Here is a 15913-nt window from a genome sequence, read left to right as displayed (position 1 = left end):
GTAATATCCGTTATTGGACCAACTTCTGCTGGTGAGAGAGACAAGCTTTCAAGCTCCACAGAGCTCTTCCTCAGGGCTGGGAAAGGTGCACCGAGGGCAGCGTGGATCGCTTAGCACAAGGAGTTAGCACACGTTGCAAGTGACCATTCAAAGTGAGGTGGGCAGGTAATGCTTCTGCAGTCCGAGGACAAAAGTGGGTTTCAGATTGTTGTAATGAGCCATAAATCCAGTGTCTCTACTGAGTCCATGATCTTTGTGTCCGCCAGCGTTATGAATTTAAGCTCCCAGGCTCAGATTTTGAAAGTTTTGTGCAGGTTTCCTTTCAGGACAAGGCCTGCAAGGTCAGATATGGAGCGATCATTCTGTGACAATTGTTCACCTGTGGGTGACGTGGTGGTTTTGTCTTTTATCACTTTCCTGGGTGAGTTCATTCAAGGGCCCATTGATTTCTGGTTTCACCTCTGGAGAGCTTGGAGAGGGGATTCGGGGTGTTGTTCGAAGGCCAAAAAGGGAGCTCAGGGAAGATTTTTCAGGATGGGCTCCCCATCGAGTATGGGCTGTAGTTGTTTGATGATATCCCATGCTGGGTGACAACTGGGGGTGTGCGGTTCCAGGGCTTTTATTTCCATATTGCAGCAGGTTTTCTGGGGTAGTTGGGTGGCCTGGTCCATGACGTCTCTGCGGGAGCGCCCTCATCTGGTGAAGATGGTCATGTCAAGGTGGGTTTTTATTTTCTAAAGACTCCTCATGGCCAAAGTCAAAGGGAAGCAGGGGTGTTGTTAAAACAAAAGCTGCTGTAATACTTCATGTCTCAAAGGCTGTAACAGTTCTGCGTTCTTTTCCGCACCTATAAGAGAAGATGAAAAGGCTGAGGAACAGGGTGTTTGCCGTGGCCCCGGCAGGCTGAGATCTCTGTATGCCAAACTCCACCCCCTGTTCAATGCTGGACAGTCGGGTTAACACCTCTGACCTTAGGGTCCATTTATTCCACCCCAGTTACCATGTTTCTGGTGGCTGGGCTGGGCTCACAGAAGGAACACACCAGATGGCCCAGTGCCTGCTGGGAGGATGGGCCGGCTGTCTGGGACGGGGGTAGTGAGAGACAGCGACACCAGTGCACTCTCTATCTCCAGGCAGCCCCCCATCTCTGCCGAGGACCCCCTGCCTGTGACTCCTACCTCGTCCACCCAGCCCCCCCCCCCCAACTCTGCCCCCAGGACCAGGCTGTCCTTAGGCATTAGCAGAATATGCAGCTGGGTAGGGGACCATGAAATTTGGGGTACCCTACACAGCCGTGTGCTTCGTATGCGGCAGCACCATCCTCCAGCTGGCCCCCGTGGGGTGCGCCCACTGCAAGGGGCAGGGACGTTCCTAGGGGGGTGCGGAGCCCAGGACAACTCCCTCCACTCCGCTGGCTCCCCGCTGTGTCGCTCTGCTTCCCGCAGCCGGTGAGTGTGTGTGTGTGTGGGGGGGGGGGGTGTCATGGAGTGTGGGGGAGTCCGGCCCTGCACCCCTCTTCCTGGGACCCACAGTGACTCTCAGCCAGCCAGGAAAACAGAAGGTTTATTGAACAACAGGAACACAGGATACAGCCCAGCTCGTGTTCAGAGCCAGGACCCCTCACTCTGGCCTCTCTGGGGGTTCAGGGTGTCTGGATTCCAGCACAGGTTCCCCTGCAAACCCCCCACCCCGGTCCCAAAACCGAAGACTGACCCCACCCTCTCCACTCAGCTCCTTTTCTTTTGTCCAGCTCCTGGGCCGAGGTGACACCTCCCCTCCCCCAGGCCTAGCTCATGTTACAGTCTGTGTATCTGCCTCTCCCCTAAAATCCTCCCTGCTCTCCCTGGTGCCCAGGAACCTCCCAAACTCCAACCTCTGCTCCCTCCACCATGATCTGCCTTCTCCAGCCGCCCTCCGGCCCCTGACCCCCACCCAGGCTCCCTCCTCCCCACATCTGCTGCTCCAGGCTCCCCCACCTCTGATCCACCCCCTCAAGTTACCCCCACACCCTGCTCCCCTCCCCAGGCTCCTCCCACCAGCCCCTCCCTCTCCTCCCCCTGGCTCCTCCCACCAGCCCCTCCCTCTCTCCACCTTCCCCCTGGCTCCTGCCACCAGCCCCTCCCTCTCCTTCCCCCTGGCTCCTGCCACCAGCCCCTCCCTCTCCTTCCCCCTGGCTCCTCCCACCAGCCCCTCCCTCTCCCCTGGCTCCTCCCACAGCCCCTCCCTCTCCCCTGGCTCCTCCCACTAGCCCCAGACTCCTCCCACCAGCCCCTCCCTCTCCTCCTGGCTCCTCCCACCAGCCCCAGACTCCTCCCACCAGCCCCTCCCTCTCCCCCACCTTCCCCCTGGCTCCTCCCACCAGCCCCTCCCTCTCCCCGACTCCTCCTCCAGCCCCCCCCAGCCCCGGTTCCCCTTCGGGTCCGATTCAGACGCCGGTCTTTTTGCATTTGGCGCTAGCCCCGCCCCTTCGGTCAGGCCGACCAATCAGGAGCGCCGGATGGGGTGGGCGCACGCGCAGCGGCTGGGCGGGGGCGTTGGAGCCGAGCCGAACTCGGGGAGAGCGCTTGAGGGGCGGGCGCACGCGCTTGGGGCGGGGGGCCGTTAAGACTCATCGCAGTGGCGCATGCGTACTGAGAGGGTGGTGTACGCTTTCGAGCGGTGAGTAGAAACAGCGCATGCGCAAACAGCAGGGCGGGGGCAAACAGTATGGCGCATGCGCACTGAAGAAACACAAAGACGGCACCGCTGAGCAGGGCGCGCGACCTAGCCGACTTTGAAGGAGGCGCATGCGCAATGAGGCGCAGACGCTCTCGGTACGGGCTCCGTCGCTCATGCGCGTGGTAAGGCGCGGGTGGCGCACGCGCAGTGAAGGGACCTGAGCAGAGGCTTCACAAAATGGCGGCGGGGGCCTGGGTTGCCTGGCAGCCAATGGCTGAGATGTGACCCCCCCCAGCTGCCCTTGGGAGCCCCAGTGTGGGCCTGGCCGGGACGGAGCCCCCAGCAGGGTCGGTTGGGGCGAGCCCCAAGATGGCCGCCACCTCGGCATGAACATCAGGGGCCACTGCCAAGATGGCTGCCACGGCGCCACAAGCCTGGCTGAGCCCCAAGGTGGCCTCTGCGTTGGCAGGACTGGCAGGTGGCGGGCCCCAAGATGGCCGCCACGTTGGCATGAGCCCCAAGATGGCCTCTGCGTTGGCAGGACTGGCAGGTGGCGGGCCCCAAGATGGCCGCCACGTTGGCATGAGCCCCAAGATGGCCACCATGTTGGCATGACTGGCAGGTGGCAGGCCCCAAGATGGCCGCCACATTGGCATGAGCCCCAAGATGGCTGCCACGTTGCCCTGAGCCCCAAGATGGCCACTGCATTGACATGACTGGCAGGTGGCGAGCCCCTAAATGGCCACAGTGTTGGTGCGACTGGCATCGAAGCTCAGGGCTGTTATTGTAGGGTCGCCACTGAACCCTTTGTTGTCATAGTGCCCCCGAAAAGCACCAGCACTGACTGCTGGCTTGTTATTGTAGAGTCTCCAGCCATGCTCTAACCATTGACTCTCCCCTTGCAGCCTGGTCCTCTCCTGCCATGGAGGCCGCGGCCGTGGAGGAGGGCGAGGTGACCTCTGGGATGCAGTCCCTGGTGGTGGAGGATGCCCCGGAGCTGGTGCCGGCTGCAGCGGAGGACGACAGGCCAGCGCCGGAAGAGGCGGAGGAGCAGGGGCAGGAGGAGGAGGCTGGGTGGTGTGTCCCCTGCAGCGACGAGGAGCTGGAGGCCCCAGAGGCCTGGATGCCGCCGCCTGAGGAGATCAGACGCCTCTACGAGCAGATTGCTGCCGAGGGCACCCTGCCGCTCCAGGCTGAGATCCTGCCCCGCAGGGCCCCCACCCCTGAGCCCGACAGCGAGGAGGAGGAGAGATCCGATGGGCAGCCCGAGAGCGAAGAGGAGGAGGAGGAGAAGTGAGCGCAGGCCTGGGCTAGCTGGGGGCTGTGGGTCAGGAGTGAGGGGCGCTGGCAGGGCTGGAGGGGGGCAGGGCTGGGCTAGCTGGGGGCTGTGGGTCGGGAGTGAGGGGTGCTGGCAGGGCTGGAGGGGGGCAGGGCTGGGCTAGCAGGGGCTGTGGGTCAGGAGTGAGGGGCGCTGGCAGGGCTGGAGGGGGGCAGGGCTGGGCTAGCTGGGGGCTGTGGGTCAGGAGGGGTGCTGGCAGGGCTGGAGGGGGGCAGGGCTGGGCTAGCAGGGGCTGCGGGTTGGCGCTGGCAGAGCTGGGCAGGGCAGGAGACTGCGGCTGGCAGGGGCTGCGGGGTGGGGTGAGGGGCACCGGCAGAGCTGGGGGTGGGGGCAGGGCAGGGCTGGGCTGGCAGGGGCTGCGGGTCGGGGTGAGGGGCATTGGCAGAGCTGGGGGTGGGGGCAGGGCTGGGCTGGGCTGGCAGGGGCTGCGGGTCGGGGTGAGGGGTGCTGGCAGGGCTGGAGGGGGGCAGGGCTGGGCTAGCAGGGGCTGCGGGTTGGCGCTGGCAGAGCTGGGGGTGGGAGCAGGGCTGGGCTAGCTGGGGGCTGCGGGTCGGGGTGAGGGGCACCGGCAGAGCTGGGGGTGGGGGCAGGGCTGGGCTAGCAGGGGCTGCGGGTCGGGGTGAGGGGCACCGGCAGAGCTGGGGGTGGGAGCAGAGCTGGGCTGGCAGGGGCTGCGGGGTGGGGTGAGGGGCACCGGCAGTGCTGGGGGTGGGAGCAGAGCTGGGCTGGCAGGGGCTGCGGGGTGGGGTGAGGGGCACCGGCAGAGCTGGGGGTGGGGGCAGGGCTGGGCTGGCAGGGGCTGCGGGTCGGGGTGAGGGGCACCGGCAGAGCGGGGGGTGGGGGCAGGGCTGGGCTGGCAGGGGCTGTGGGTCGGGGTGAGGGGCACTGGCAGAGCTGGGGGTGGGGGCAGGGCTGGGCTGGCAGGGGCTGCGGGTCGGGGTGAGGGGTGCTGGCAGGGCTGGAGGGGGGCAGGGCTGGGCTAGCAGGGGCTGCGGGTTGGCGCTGGCAGAGCTGGGCAGGGCAGGAGACTGCGGCTGGCAGGGGCTGCGGGTCGGGGTGAGGGGCACTGGCAGAGCTGGGGGTGGGGGCAGGGCTGGGCTGGCAGGGGCTGCGGGTTGGCGCTGGCAGAGTTGGGCAGGGCAGGAGACTGCGGCTGGCGCTGCCCCTTCCCCTGCATTGAGGCTTTAACCCCTTGGCTCTCTCTGCTCCAGGCCCCACGTCCCGACCGAGTTTGACTTTGACGATGAGCCTGTGACGCCCAAGAACCCCCTGATGGATCGCAGGAGAACAGCAGGTAGGAACAGAGCTGGGGAGAGAACCCAGGAGTCCTGACTCCCAGCCCCCCCCCGAGCGGGGTCCTGACGCTCCCTCCCCCCGCAGGCGGCTCGCGCAGCCAGAAGCGGGAGGCCCGGCTGGACAAGGTGCTGTCGGACATGAAGCGGCACAAGAAGCTGGAGGAGCAGATCCTGCGCACGGGCCGCGACCTCTTCCAGCTGGGCAGGGAGGAGGCGCCGTCCCCACAGCGCCCCGCGGGGCTCTTCCTGCGCCAGCGCAAGTACTGACCGCCGGGCCGGGGGGGTCCCAGCATCCTCCGGGCTGCACCAGGCTGCTTGGGGGACGGAGACGGACGGACAGTGGGGTCAGCCGGTGGGGCACGGGGCCGTTCCGATCCGGCTCCAGGGCAGGGGAATGGGGCCCACAGCTTTCAGGATCTCAGCACAGCCGCCTCCATCACACCTATGGCTCCGCCCCCTCTGGGGGCTGGCGAAGCAGGAAATCCCCCCCCCCCCCGTGTTGCCCGGAGGGGGCAAAGTCTACAGCCTGGGGGTGGAGGGAAGGGCCTGTCCAGTGTTTCTGCTGCAATAAATGTGTTTCTCGCCCTGTGGCGTCACCTTTCTTCTGCCCGGTTCATGCTGAGCTGAGGCCTCAAGCTTCCCCCAACCAGGCCCCTAGTGCCAGACACTCTGCCCCAAAGCGCGGGGGGGCGGGGCTCTCTACAGGTGTGAGGCTTGGGACTCTTGTAGGCCCTACATAAACACCACCTTGACAGAGCCTGCAGGTGGTGCAGCAGGGGGGCCTCCCTGGGACTTGTGCCACGGGGGGCGTGTCTGAATCGGGCCTTCCTGAGGGGCGGGGCCCCGTGGCTCAGGAGTGTTTTGCAGACGTGGCCACCCTGGGCACTCAGGTGGCAGGATCCTGTTCCTCCAGGAGGCGGGACAGTGCAAGGGTGTGTGAACCCTGGCATTCTGCCAGAAGAGGTAAGGACTTGCTGTATTGTCATCAGGGCTGGAGGTGGGACTTCCTGTATTGCTATCGAGGCAGGCGGTGGGACTTCGTTACCTATGCAGGAGGAGGTGGGACTTCCTGTATTGCCACAGGGGCAGGAGGTGGGACCTCCTCTGCCCGCAGGCTGCTCCTCCCAGGAGAAGGGCTGAACTGTTTTGTCGTTCCCTGCTGGGCCGTGTCCTCACAGGCTTTGTGTCTCCTTGTCCAATCAGGGCAGGATACTGGCAGTGAGGCAATGCATCCCCCTCGCCTGAGGCCTCCCGCCCCACGGGGCTCGGGTGCAGGGGGGTGCGGTACTGGCTCAGAGCCCATCCGCAGCTGGGCCCCCCCTTGTCCCAGCAGCGGGGTGAGCGGGGAGGGGGGCAGGGACGGAGCAGTTGGGGGGGTCGAGATCCCTCTAGGCCCCAATCCTGAGTTGAGGCGCGCTGGGCCCCTTGCTACAGCAGGGCTTGTGGTGGGGAGTTCCCCAGGGGCCGGGCCCAGCCCACAGCCCGGCCGCCCTGCCCCTGGGGGCAGATTGTCCTCAAGACGCCCCCCGAGCCAGCCAGCACATTGGGGGCCACTGCCCTCCGGACCCCCAAACCCAGAGACAAAGGCCAGCAGACCCCGCCCTCACCCCCTGCCTTTACCCAGAGCTGTTCCTCGCCCTCCGGACGCCTGGGTCCACCCGGCCCTGCCGGTGCCCCTCACTGCCGACACGCAGCCCCTGCCAGCCCAGCCCTGCCGGTGCCCCTCACTGCCGACCCGCAGCCCCTGCCGGTGCCCCTCACTCCCGACCCGCAGCCCTAGTCTCTCCCTGGGAGCCTGGTGACTCAGGTGCCCCCTGTGGCCGCGCTCGGTGCGTGGGGGCAGCAGCAGCTTCGTGACTCCCTGGGGGGGGGGGGGGGGGGGATGGGGGCTGATGTGGGGGTGGAGAGAGACTTCAACCTGTTACCACCTGGGCCGGGGGGGGGGCAGCGCTCCCCCTCCCCCATGACAGGCCCCCTGCCCCTGAGCCAGCCAGCGCCACCCTGTGGCCAGGTGGGGCCGGTGCTCCCTGGAGGGGCCAGGGCGGCTGGAGGCAGCGGGGAACCCGGAAGCTGCCCCCCCCCCTCTCCTTTCTGTGTCAGCAGCTGACGCACGGTCCCCCCCGCGCCCCCGCATCCCGTCACCATGGCAACCCATTGTTACCTCCAACGCAGCCGGGGCCGGGGGGGCCCAGCGTATATAGGGCCCTGGGCCGGAGCGAAGGCCCCAGCGCTGGGCCGGCCTGGGGAGCCAGGAGCACCCCCTCTTCCTTCCCCAGAGCCCAGCGGAGTGGAGCAGGCACCTGCCAGGTGAGGGGGCACCCGCAGCCCAGTTCTCCCACAGGGTCAGTAGAGGGGATGGGGTGAATTGGGGGGCCGGCTAGTGGGGTAATGTTTGGGGGGTGATGGGGGATTGTGGGGGCAGCGGGGGATGGAAAGGGGGGTGCCTGGGGGTTGTGGATGGGGGGTGCAAGGGGAATTGGGATCAGTTGGATTCTGGGGGCAGGGGCTTGTTGGGGTGCCGGGGGGTGATGGGTTCCCTGACAAAAGTGGGGAGTACTTGGAAAGCCCCTGCCCCACAGAGACTATGCCAGCCTCCCCCTCCCCTGCTGGGGGCTGCGGGTCGGGAGTGAGGGGCACCGGCAGGGCTGGGGGGGCAGGGCTGCAGGTCGGGAGTGTGAGGGGCACCGGCAGGGCTGGGGGGGGGCAGGGGCTGCGGGTCGGGAGTGAGGGGCACCGGCAGGGCTGGGGGGGGCAGGGGCTGCGGGTCGGGAGTGAGGGGCACAGGCAGGGATGAGGCGGGTGAGGGGGCTGCAGGTCGGGAGTGAGGGGCACCGGCAGGGCTGGGGGGGGCAACGGGAGTGAGGGGCACCGGCAGGGCTGAGGCGGGGGAGGGGGCTGCGGGTCGGGAGTGAGGGGCACCGGCGGGGCTGGGGGGGGCGGGGGCTGCGGGTCGGGAGTGAGGGGCACAGGCAGGGCTGGGGGGGGCGGGGGCTGCGGGTCGGGAGTGAGGGGCACCGGCGGGGCTGGGGGGGGCGGGGGCTGCGGGTCGGGAGTGAGGGGCACCGGCAGGGCTGGGGGGGGCTGCAGGTCGGGAGTGAGGGGCACCGGGAGGGGTGGGGCCGGGGGGGTCTGGCTGTCGTGCTCTGGCCCTTTAAGGGGCGGGCCCATCTCCCCCCCTCCCATTTTCTCCATCCCTTTTTCTGCGCATCAGCCTCTCCCGCCCCCCCAGCCCAGACCCGGATGCCTGGGTTCCGCGGCGGGACGGAGGCGGCCGCCCCGCTGCCCCCCTAGCTGCCCCGGGGAGGGGCCGCCCCGCTGGAGCGAGGTAGGAGCCCCCGGCGGGGGGGGGGCGGGACTCTTCCCCCCCAAGATCCCGCCCCATTTCCTCCCTGCAGCCCCCACAGCGGGGGCGTCGGGCGGAGCCGGGGGGGGGTCTCGCCTAAGGAAGTGGGGGCGGACCCAGGCGTCCGGCGGTGGGTGGGGCAGGATCGTCAGGCCCCCGCCCTGGAGAAATGGGGGGGGGGGTGGCTCGAGAACGTTCGAAACCTGCCCCCCCCCTCTGGGGAGGGGGATGGGAAGGGATGGAGACAGGTGGGGCCTGGGCCCTCCAGGGTGGGGGGCTGGGACCTGGGGCCCAACCCCCCCTTAACGCCCCCCCTTTCTCTCCCCCCAGCCGGCCCCCATGTACGCCGACGCCTCCACCATGAACTTCCGGACCCCCGGCTTCTTCCGGCGCAGCGCCCCCCCCGCGGCGAAGCCGGCCCCCGGGGCCCCCCCGGCCTCAGCGCTGGGGGGCATCGCCCAGATCTCGCCCTGCCTCTACCTGTGCAGCGGCAACGCGGCCGCCAACCGGCAGCTGGTGGCGGCCCGGGCCGTGACCTGCGTGGTGAACGCCACCCTGGAGATCCCCAACGCCAACTGGCCCGACATCGAGTACGTCAAGGTGCCGGTGCCCGACCTGCCCCACGCGCCCCTGGGCCTCTACTTCGACTCGGTGGCCGACCGCATCCACCAGACGGGCAAGCGCAACGGGCGCACCCTGGTGCACTGCGTGGCGGGCGTGAGCCGCTCGGCCTCGCTCTGCATCGCCTACCTCATGAAGTACCATCGCCTCAGCCTGCTGGACGCCCACCAGTGGGTGCGGAGCCGGCGGCCCGTGGTGCGGCCCAACGCCGGCTTCTGGCGCCAGCTCATCGAGTACGAGCGGCGGCTCTTCGGCAAGACCACGGTGCACATGGTGCCCTCGCCCCTCGGGCCCCTGCCCGACGTCTACGAGCCGGAGACCCGCGGCCTGGTGCCCCTCTGGAGCTGCAGATAGGGGGCCCCGCTCGGCGCCCAGCCGGGGCAGACCCCACGCCAGGGGGCGCCAGAGACGCTATTTGCCCCTGGAGGAGGGATTCGGGGGCAGCTGCCCCACCCTGGGACCGGCACGGCGGGGGGGGGCACAGGTTGTCCCACAAAAGGGCATTTTCTAACCTCAGAGACTTTGGGGGGGAGGGGGGCTGGCAGAGTCTGAAGCTGTTGGGGGGGGGAAGAGTCATTGAGCATAACCCCCCCACCCCCCCCAATGTGTGACTCATCCCCGGGGTGGGCAATTTTGTAGGGCCTACCACAAACACCATGCTAACCCCCTTCCAATTCACCGCTCCCCCCCCCCCCCCCCCCGAGAGACGAGATCTCAGCTGCTACCCCCCACTGGGGGGCATAAGTGGGAGGGGGCAAAGTGTGGGGGGGATCTGCTCTCAGCCTGTCTTCCGCCAGCCCTGTACATAGCGCCAGAGCTCCAGCTCCGCCCCCGCTCCCCTCAATAAACCCCCTTTCCATTACGCCCGGCGCGTCAGCGGGGCTGCCGTGGGGCGGGGGGGGCTCGCAGGCACTGGCTGCAGTGGGGGGTGGGGGAGGTCGGGGGGCTCTGGCCGCAGTGGGGAGGTTCGGGGAGGTTGGGGGGGCTCTGCCCGCAGTGGGGAGGTTGGGGGGGGGCCTCTGGCTGCAGTGGGGAGGTCGGGGGGGGGCTCTGGCTGCAGTGGGGAGGTCGGGGAGGTTGGGGGGGCTCTGGCCGCCGTGGGGAGGTTCGGGGAGGTCGGGGGCCTCTGGCCACAGTGGGGGGTCGGGGAGGGTGGGGGGGCACTGGCCACCGTGGGGAGGTTCAGGGGGCTCTGGCCACAGTGGGGGGTCGGGGAGGTTCAGGGGGCTCTGGCCACAGTGGGGAGGTTCAGGGGGCTCTGGCCACAGTGGGGGGTTGGGGAGGCTGGGGGGGGCTGTGGCCGCCGTGGGGAGGTTTGGGAGGCTGGGGGGGGCTCTGGCCGCAGTGGGAGGTCGGGGGGGGCTCTGGCCACAGTGGGGAGGTTCGGGGAGGTTAGGGGGGCTCTGGCCGCAGTGGGGGGTCGGGGGGCTCTGGCCGCAGTGGGGGGTCGGGGGGCCATATGCTCACTTGGGTGCCCCTTAAATAACAAAATTCACTTTATTTTACAATATAAAAAGCGCATAAAACAAAGACATTTACACCTGGGGGTTGGGATGGGGGGTGACTGCCCCCCAAGCCAGGACACATCCAGCCCCCGGCCCCAGTTCACTGCGGGGCCAGCGTGGGAGTGTTCTGGGGTCACCTCTGGCTCCCCTGGGGGCGGACAGCTGCTGCCCCGGCTCTGCAGGGAGGCCCCTGCTAGTGGCTCAGGGGTCCCCCACCCTCCAGTTTTGGGGTGGCAGGTGGGATCACCCGGAAAGTGCCAGACACCGGGGGGATTCCGAGAGCTTCGCCCCCCCCCAGGGGGAATGGGAGATGGATTTGCCCCATGCAACGGGGTCACTCCCCGACCTGCCCCCCCAAACAACGGGCCCTTCCAAGCAGGGAATGGCGGGGGGGGGGGGTTATACCAGGCGCTGCCCCCCAGCCTCAGTCGCTCTCCCCGTCACTGCTGACGACGCCACGGAGGCTGGACCAGTCCACTGGGCGCCGGGCCGGGGGGGTGGCCGGGGGGGCAGCGGGGGGGGTGCTGTACAGGCTCCAGATGTTGCAGCGCCGGGGGCGGCCTGTGGGGAGGGTAGAGGGGGGTCAGCTCCAGAGGGGGGTCCCTGCCCCCCGATCCCCCGCCTCACCCCCCCCCCCGGATCCACCCCTTAGCCCCATCTCCTGCCCCAGTGATCCACCCCACCCCCGGCTGCTGCCCGGCCCCCCGGCTCCCCCCTCACCGTCCGAGGCGATGATGTTCTCCACGTCCAGCGCTGCCACCTCCGCCGCCTCCTCCCGGCGCAGCCGCAGCGCCCGGCACCGCTCCAGAGAGGGGTTCCCTGGGGGGAGGGGGGGTTACCGGGGGGGCTCTCCCAACTCAGTGCAGGGGCCCCCTTCCCTGTACCCCCGCCCCCATCCCCATTCCCCCCACCCTGCCTGCCCCCTCCATCCCTATCCCCCACCCCCCCGCCCCCTCCCCCCACCCTGCCTGCCCCCTCCATCCCTATCCCCTCCCCCACCCCCCCGTCCCATCCCCCCACCCTGCCTGCCCCCTCCATCCCTATCCCCCGCTCCATCCCCCCACCCTGCCTGCCCCCTCCATCCCTATCCCCTCCCACAACCCCCCGGCCCCCTCCACCCGCCCATCCCCAACCCCCTGCCCCCCTCACCCTGCAGCCCAATGGCCTCCAGCTCCCGGCGCAGGACCCTGACCCGCTGCTTGACGGAGCGACACCCGGCCAGCAGCTTCTTGTAGTTCCGCCGCACCCCACACGCCAGGATGTAGCGCTTCAGCCGCCGCACGGCCGGGTGCTCCTCTGCCGGCCCGGCCCCCCCGCTGCCCGGCGCCTGGGGGTGGGGACAGGTTAGAGACAGCCCCCAAGGGGGAGGGGCCTATGGGAAAATCCCGCTTCGTGGGAAAATCAAACAAAATTTTCCCGGGCCCAGCTGGGGGGTGGGGGTGGGGTGGTTCCTTTAAAACCTTGTGGGTGGGTTGTTGAATGTCAGAAAACGTCAGCGCTCGACGGCTCCCTTACCCCGGGCCTGGTTTTGTTTTGTTTTTTAAATACAAACTTTTCCACTGGGGGAAATAATAATTCCTGCAGGAAAATTTCATTTCACAAAGTCCAATTTTCTAACTCTCTCCCCCTGCCCCCCCTTCAAATTGCACTGGGGAAAAAACTGCATTTAATAACATTTCAGTTCAGGTTTTCTCCTTCCTGACTTTTAAAACGATTTTTGCAGAGAAAAGTTTTTTTAGTGCAATTTCTGTTCAGAATTTCCTTTCCCTGGATTTGAAAACAATTTTTCCACCTGGGGGGCAAGTGAGATTCACATGGCAACGTTGCAGTTCGCAATTTCTCTTTTCTCTGACTACACACAGTAAAATTTCATAAATCAGGTTTTTTTTTCTTTTCACGAAGTACAATTTCAGGCCCCAATTAATTTTTCCTGAATTTTAAAACAATTTTTCCACAGGGGGAAAAAATGAATGTAGCAAAAATTTAATTCCATAGTTTGTCCTTTTTTTCCTAACTTTTAAAACAATTTTCCACTGGAAAAAAATGAGCTGAAATTTTTCTACAATTTCTTGTTTAAAAAAACAGTTAAAAAAATACATGCAATAAAATTTAACTTTACAACTTTTCACCACTTTTATATTGTTTTTTTTCCTGGAGAAAGACAATGAATTTAGTGCAATTTCAGTCCTCAAGCCTTTTCCCCCAGTTGTCAGACACATTTTTCACGGGAAAAATAATTCACAGAGCCAGAATTTCACTTCACAATTTCTTGGGGTTTTTGGAAATTTTAAAACAATTTTCCACTGGAAAAAACAAGGTAGGAAAATTTCAGTTCAATTTCTTTGTTCCTTTTAGTGACTTAAAATAAATAATTTGCATTAGGAGAAAAAAGGGATTTAATCGAATTTCAGTTCACGTTTCCTCTCTCGGGACATTTAAAACAATTTTGCCAGAAGAAAAAAAATTCATTCAGTGCAATTACAGTTGGTAATTCCTTTTTGTAGGTGCCCTTGGGTAGCCGTCCCGGATGCCTGGGTCCCATGCCCCATCCCAGGCTCTGGGGGCACTGCAGGACCCCCTAATGGAGCCGTCCCAGACGCCTGGGTCCCCCCCTCACCTTTCCCTTCTTGCGCCGGGAGCCTGGGTTGGGGCTGCTGTTCTCATCCTGCGCGGAGGACGATGACGAAGAGTCTTCATCTGTCTCAGAGCTGCCCCTCTGCCTCGCCTGCGCCTTCCCCCCCCCCTCCTCCTCCTCGCTGCCCCGCTCGGCCTTCCTCCCTCCCTTCTTCCCCGTCTCCTTCCTGCTCGCACCCTCCTCTTCCTCGCTCCCCGATTCCTCCTCACTCTGGGCCTTCGTCCTCCTCTTCCTGCTGCCCACTTCCTCGGCCTCGCTGTCACTCCTCCGCTCCACCTTCTTCATTTCCGGCTTCCCTGCCGGCCTCCGGCTCGCACCCTCCTCTGACTCGCTCCCCGATTCCTCCTCTTCCTCCTCACTGTCACTCCATCTCCCTGCCTTCCTCCTTCCCTCCTTCCCTGCCCCTTTTCTGCCCTGCCCCTTCTCATCCACCTCGGCGTCGCTCCCCACGTCCTTCCCCCGAGCCTTCATCCTCCCCTTCTCCTCGCTGTCCCCGTCCTCCTCACGATCACTCCTCCACTTGCTCTTCCTCGGTCCTGTCTGCTTCTGCCGCGTACACTCCTCTCCCTGCACTGGCGAGTCGCTCCCCGATTCCTCCTCCGTCTGAGCTGTGATCCCCCCCTTCTGCTCCCCACAGTCACCCCTCCGCTCTGCCTCTCTCGCCCGCTGCTCCTGCGCCTCGGCTCCCTCTGTTCCCCTCCGTGGGGGCTGCTTCCTTCCCTCCTTCCTGGCTGCCCATTCAGAGTTGCTCTCTCTGCTGGTGCCACCCCGGTCAGGTGTGTCCTCTGCTCCAGAGTCCCCCTCGTCCTCACACGATCCCGTGGGCCTGGATTTCCCAGCATCCTCCTCAGCAGGAGCCAGTTTTGGCTTCCTCGAATCAATCCCAGAATCCTCCCCGTCAGAACTGGCCTCTGGAAACCAGATGGGAAACAAGGGGTTAACCGAGGGCTGGGACACAGAGAGGGGCTGGGACACGGGGGGGCTGGGCACACGGGGACCCCTCGCCCGGCGCTGGGACGCAGCCCCTCTGGGCCGGGGGGGGGCTGGGCACACGGGGACCCCTCGCCGGGCGCGGGGACGCAGCCCCTCTGGGCCGGGGGGGGGGCTGGGCACACGGGGACCCCTCGCCTGGCGCTGGGACGCAGCCCCTCTGGGCCGGGGGGGGCTGGGCACACGGGGACCCCTCGCCTGGCGCTGGGACGCAGCCCCTCTGGGGTGGGGGGGGCTGGGCACATGGGGACCCCGCGCCCGGCGCTGGGACGCAGCCCCTCTGGGGCGGGGGGGGGGGCTGGGCACACAGGGACCCGGCGCTGGGACGCAGCCCCTCGGGGGCGGGGGGGGGGGCTGGGCACACAGGGACCCGGCGCGGGGCCGCAGCCCCTCTGGGGCGGGGGGGGGGCTGGGCACACGGGGACCCCTCACCCGGCGCTGGGACGCGGCCCCTCTAGGGCGGGGGGGGCTGGGCACACAGGGACCCAGCGCTGGGACGCAGCCCCTCTGGGGCGGGGGGGGGGCTGGGCACACAGGGACCCAGCGCTGGGACGCAGCCCCTCTGGGGCCGGGGGGGGGGGGGGGGCGGGGCACACGGGGACCCCTCACCCGGCGCTGGGACGCGGCCCCTCTAGGGCGGGGGGGGCACCTGCTCACCAGAACCCTGATCCAGTCGCTGCTTCTTTCTGGCCGTGTCCTCGGGGGCCCCTGACGGCTCGGAGCTGCTGTGGGGTCGCTTCTGAGCCCCGGCTTGAGGAGCATCCCAGGGGCTCTTGGGGCTCGGGGACCCCCCTTCGGAACTGGAATCATCCAGCTGCTGGGGCAGCCAATGCGGTTACACAGGGAGCCCGTCCCCACCGAGCCCCCCCCCCTCCCCGCCAACCACCCCCCCACCTGCATTCTCAGCAGTTCCTCCTTCACCAGCTCCTTGAGCAGCTCCTTCTCCTCCCGCCCCAGGCTCTCCCGGCCCACGTGCGCCAGATACTTCCTCCGCACCATGGCCAGCGTCAGCACCCTGCGGGCACAGGGAGAGGGGTTAGAGAACCCAGGCGTCCGGGCTCCGGCCCCCTGCTCTAACCCGCGGAACCCTCCCCTCCCACAGAACCCAGGGGTCCGGGCTCCCAGAATCCTTTGCTCCCCCCACCAGACCCCTAGAGAACCCAGGGGTCCGGGCTCCCAGAATCCTTTGCTCCTCCCACCAGACCCCTAGAGAACCCAGGTGTCCGAGCTCCCAGAATCCTTTGCTCCTCCCACCAGACCCCTAGAGAACCCAGGGGTCCGGGCTCCCAGAATCCTTTGCTCCCCGCACCAGACCCCTAGAGAACCCAGGTGTCCGGGCCTGGGGGCACCTGAGGTCCGGGCTGCCCTGGAAGAGCCCGCGAGTGAAGTCCCGCATCTCCTGCTCCGCAGCCATCGCCCCGCTGCGTCTTTCCCGCCTCCTGAACCGATCCGGCCACCGTAGCGCGAGGCGTGGCGCTGCCCGGTAACGGGCCAATGGGGAGCTCGAAGGGCGCAGGGGCCGATGGA

General features: G+C 66.5%; 3 protein-coding genes across 6 annotated transcripts; 2 read left to right on the top strand and 1 right to left on the bottom strand.

The window, feature by feature from the left end:
• The first annotated feature begins 2530 nt into the window (after positions 1-2530).
• On the top strand, positions 2531-5876 carry LOC123370401 (PAXIP1-associated glutamate-rich protein 1-like). The gene is made up of 4 exons (XM_045016953.1): positions 2531-2658; positions 3564-3951; positions 5209-5291; positions 5378-5876. Exons 2-4 carry the CDS (start codon positions 3581-3583, stop codon positions 5557-5559), a joined length of 636 nt encoding a protein of 211 aa, XP_044872888.1. The 5' UTR covers positions 2531-2658; positions 3564-3580; the 3' UTR covers positions 5560-5876.
• A 142-nt stretch (positions 5877-6018) lies between these two features.
• On the top strand, positions 6019-9739 carry LOC123370402 (dual specificity protein phosphatase 14-like). Of its 3 annotated transcripts, XM_045016957.1 has the most exons (3): positions 6029-6255; positions 7465-7599; positions 8966-9739. In XM_045016957.1, the coding sequence occupies exon 3, from the start codon at positions 8975-8977 to the stop codon at positions 9608-9610; it is 636 nt and encodes a 211-aa protein (XP_044872892.1). In that variant the 5' UTR covers positions 6029-6255; positions 7465-7599; positions 8966-8974; the 3' UTR covers positions 9611-9739. The 3 variants fall into 3 exon arrangements, with proteins under 3 accessions (XP_044872891.1, XP_044872892.1, XP_044872889.1); XM_045016956.1 differs by lacking the exon at positions 7465-7599 and having other exon boundaries at positions 6019-6255; XM_045016954.1 differs by lacking the exons at positions 6029-6255; positions 7465-7599 and adding an exon at positions 8456-8617.
• A 992-nt stretch (positions 9740-10731) lies between these two features.
• LOC123367964 (HIRA-interacting protein 3-like) lies at positions 10732-15893 on the bottom strand. 2 transcript variants are annotated; one of them, XM_045012358.1, is made up of 7 exons: positions 15736-15893; positions 15281-15401; positions 15044-15203; positions 13379-14307; positions 11911-12088; positions 11482-11580; positions 10732-11322 (listed from the first exon to the last, which is right to left on the bottom strand). In XM_045012358.1, exons 1-7 carry the CDS (start codon positions 15798-15800, stop codon positions 11186-11188), a joined length of 1689 nt encoding a protein of 562 aa, XP_044868293.1. In that variant the 5' UTR covers positions 15801-15893; the 3' UTR covers positions 10732-11185. The 2 variants fall into 2 exon arrangements, with proteins under 2 accessions (XP_044868293.1, XP_044868294.1); XM_045012359.1 differs by having other exon boundaries at positions 15044-15200; positions 15736-15888.
• Positions 15894-15913: the final 20 nt, after the last annotated feature.

Source organism: Mauremys mutica, chromosome 4 (assembly GCF_020497125.1).
Source record: "Mauremys mutica isolate MM-2020 ecotype Southern chromosome 4, ASM2049712v1, whole genome shotgun sequence".
Lineage (NCBI taxonomy): Eukaryota > Metazoa > Chordata > Testudines > Geoemydidae > Mauremys > Mauremys mutica.
Note: the sequence above shows the minus strand (reverse complement) of the source record. Positions and strands in the feature narration are given on the sequence as shown.